Genomic DNA, 3,525 nt, shown 5'->3' with positions numbered 1-3,525 from the left:
GCTGAGGATAGGGAGGCGCGTTCATTGCTGAATAAATTTTTAGGTGCTAGTGTCATAATGAGAGGTGTGGAAAGTGTTTTGCCGACAACGAAACAAACAACAACTACTACGATTACTAAAACTTCATACGCGGATGACGATGACGACAGCGATCTACTGAAGAACAAAGCGGTAAGTTTGAAGAGTGTTTTAGAAATGTTTTAGTTAAATAATCAGATGTTCAACTGAATGTCGGTCGGTATATTCACATTTTTGAATCTGGAATCGTGGAATCGGCCAACAGACAAATTTCCAGGGGGTCTCCTAAACTTGAAAAAAAATGAAGGTTTTCAAGCGCTACTATCTTAATACTTAAATATTGTCGGCAGTTTGACAGCTACATTTTCCTTAGTGCGAAAACTACGTGACTTACTTAGATGTGAAATGCAAGTTTTGAAAGCGATTAAATCCGGCAAAAGTACCTGTTAGATGCCATCTTACAAATGCTTTTATCAAGATAAAAGATGCCCACGCATATCAGGCAATAATTTTTGCCTGTGGAGACGCACACTTAGAATGAAAACTATTTTTTTATCAATCTGATTTTTATTCACTAGTTCATGTTTGCCTTTATTAGTGCCACAATTCCATAAAAGGTCTTCATCGAAATTTTCTCACCACCTTATTCACACTCTCTCTACTCTATCGATTGTAGCTAGCACCCATCGTGTCTGCATCAATTGTTCATAAATTCGTACATTAGCTCATATTTAAATGCAAAATAAATGCTCTTCTCCACCTATACATGCACTTAAGTACACACATTAGGGTGCCTACCAAAAAAATAAAAAATTACCGCGTAACGTAAGCGAACCATAAAATTTGTTGTTTTGTCCCACAAAAATAGATCTTCGCAATTCGATGTCATTCGCGGACTGGAAATTTCTTTAATAACGTATTTTTTGTCGTTAGGTGTAACATTTTTTAGTAGATACCTTTGATGGTAAAAAGGTTTTTAAACTTTAGGTATCTGACATGAAAGCGAATACGAATACGAAGACGGCGACGACGACGACGACTACGACGAAGGCGAGTAACAAGACGAATACGAAACCAAATACGCAGAAGAAAAGGAATCCGAAGAAAAAAAGTATACGAAGTAGAGTACGAATACGAAGATGAACGCGAATGCGAATTTATTGACGATGAATACGATGACGAATATGAATACAAAGAGATATATGAAAATGAATACAAATACGAAGACGGGGACGTATGTATATGAAAACGAATAAAAAATCAAATACTCAGACGAATACGAAAACGAAGGTTAAGACGAATACGAAGATGTACGCGAACACGAAGACCAATACGAACAAGAATATGAAGACGAGACGAAAAAAAGCAGTAATCCGAAGACCAATATGAATACGAAGACGAACAATAAGGGGAATATGAAATAGAATACGTATATGAAGACTAAGGATGAAGCTAAAACAAATGATTTGGCACCAAGCGATATTTTGTTTACTTGACACAGACTTTTATTTGGCGATTTTTTCGATTGAATACGCTTTCGTTCTGCACTTCACAGATTGGTTTGGCATTAAAAACACATTTAATTAAAAATACTTTTTCTTTTCTTTTTTGGTAGAACCAAAAAAAAGCAATTTGAAAAAATCATTTTTTTTCTTAGAGCAGGAATGAAGCGAAGGAAGTTTAATTTCAGTTGTGTGGCTAAAGCGCACTAGATATTCAATTTTGAGTCTGGTTTTTTAAGGTCGCATATTTTTTTTTATTTGGTTTTGCTATCTGTTTTTTTTTATTGTTTCTTTACGGAGAGCTTTTATGGTTTAAAAATAAAAAAAATATATCCCTTGTCTGACGATCAAAAGCTTTTAAAAAAGATTTTTTTTACAGAAATTTTTGGCCGTTAAATTGTAATCAAGGCGAATTCTACTAATACAATAATTACTTGTATTTTGTTTTTGCTTTTAACGGGCTATTTTCAAATTTCAAATATTCTTCTCCGAATGAAAATGGGCGACAGAAAATACAAACATTCTCACGTTTTCACTCACTCATTAGCGAAATACAAAATTTTGACAATCAAACGCTACTCACAGCTGATAAAAAATAAAAAATTTTTAATAAAATAAAAAAGTAAAAAATCAAATAATTCCAAAGCAGGAGTATTTGCGTGCAGCTTTGCATGTTGTAAGTCACTCGACGTGCTCCGTTTGAAAAAATATGGGTATGTGTTCGTCTCTTTACATAAAAAAAACAGTAAGTGGCATGCCTCGGTTTCTTATCCATACATAGTTGCAATGAAAAAAACTTTAATACAAATCTTTTATTATTCTATATTCTCAGGCCATTTTATGGGGGAAAAGGCTTCGCGATGCATTTTGTTTATGAAAAAAAAAATTATTTTTTTAATTTTAATTCAATTCAGTTTTAAAACTTACTAAATTTTATAATTGGCTTTGTTTTGAGCGTGAGGCAGTCTAATAAACAACTATACATATTTATGAATAAATGTGTGTATGCACATTAGGGTGGTCCAAAATAAGTTAAGTCGGAACTTCAATGCCCTTACCCCTTAGGAATGTTCTATATCGAAAAAAAATCTTTATTTTGAAATCAAAAAAATTTTATTTCTATTTTGGTAGAAATGGTATAGAATTTTTGAAAATCAATATTTTTTCGTTCGTAAAACTCTGGTTTAAGATTTTCTGGCATCTGCTGAGGGTTTTGGCGGACCTATAAAATATATTTACTACGAAAAACTGGTTAAATAAATAATTGAGTATTATTATTGGGAATCTCCTGAAGAGAAACAGAGTTTTCCGATCGAAAAATATTGATTTTCAAGAATTCTAAAGGGGTACATTTTTTCGGTATAGATTAATGCTGGGGGTGAGAGTATAAAAATTCGGACTTTACTTTTTCACATGTATTTTTGGACCACCGTAATTGCACATATCGCACACCGTCTTCAAAAAGACACAACTCAAAATTACACTATTGTCAGAAAATGCGGAAAACTATTTCTTAGCACATGATAATCATATGGGCCTGGGAGACTTTAGCTTAGGTTTTTTTTTTAACAAATTATAACAAAACTTTGCTTCAGTTTTTGCTGAAAGGTAAATAAAAGCTCTGTGTACAATTTTAGCGCAAAATTTCAAAAATGTCAAATTTTGAGTTGTGCCACTTTTGAGAATGGTGTGCAATATGTATGTATGTGCATATATTGCTAGCCAAGCAGCTTTAGTCCGCTTCCTGCAACAATTTTTGCTTTTAGCTGAGTTAGTACACACTCGGAGGCGGAATTGATCGCTTGTAAATTTATAGTGTTGGCGGCGTTGGTTACCGGAAAATAAGGATTCTATAAGTAAATAAAAAATGAAAAATTTAATAAATTATCACAGAAAATCATGCGAATTTGTTAAGAAATATTTATTGCTTCTAGTGCATTATAAAAAACACGCTCGAAACGTTGTGAAAAATTCCTAGCGTACAAATGTGTCAAATAAATAAACG

The 3,525-nt window shown here is 33.0% G+C and overlaps 1 protein-coding gene across 1 annotated transcript in view; it reads left to right on the top strand.

Moving 5' to 3' along the window:
• The window catches only part of LOC118733025 (titin-like), an 80,816-nt gene that overhangs the window by 55,933 nt on the left and 21,358 nt on the right, over positions 1-3,525 (top strand). Inside the window, exon 11 of the mRNA XM_036462184.1 lies at positions 44-171. Coding sequence (XP_036318077.1) covers positions 44-171 — 128 coding nt within the window. The remainder of the gene's footprint in view (positions 1-43; positions 172-3,525) is intronic.

The sequence above is a fragment of the Rhagoletis pomonella genome, unplaced genomic scaffold (assembly GCF_013731165.1).
Source record: "Rhagoletis pomonella isolate Grant_MI unplaced genomic scaffold, Rhpom_1.0 Rhpom_scaffold_00002, whole genome shotgun sequence".
NCBI classification, from domain to species: domain Eukaryota; kingdom Metazoa; phylum Arthropoda; class Insecta; order Diptera; family Tephritidae; genus Rhagoletis; species Rhagoletis pomonella.
Note: the sequence above shows the minus strand (reverse complement) of the source record. Positions and strands in the feature narration are given on the sequence as shown.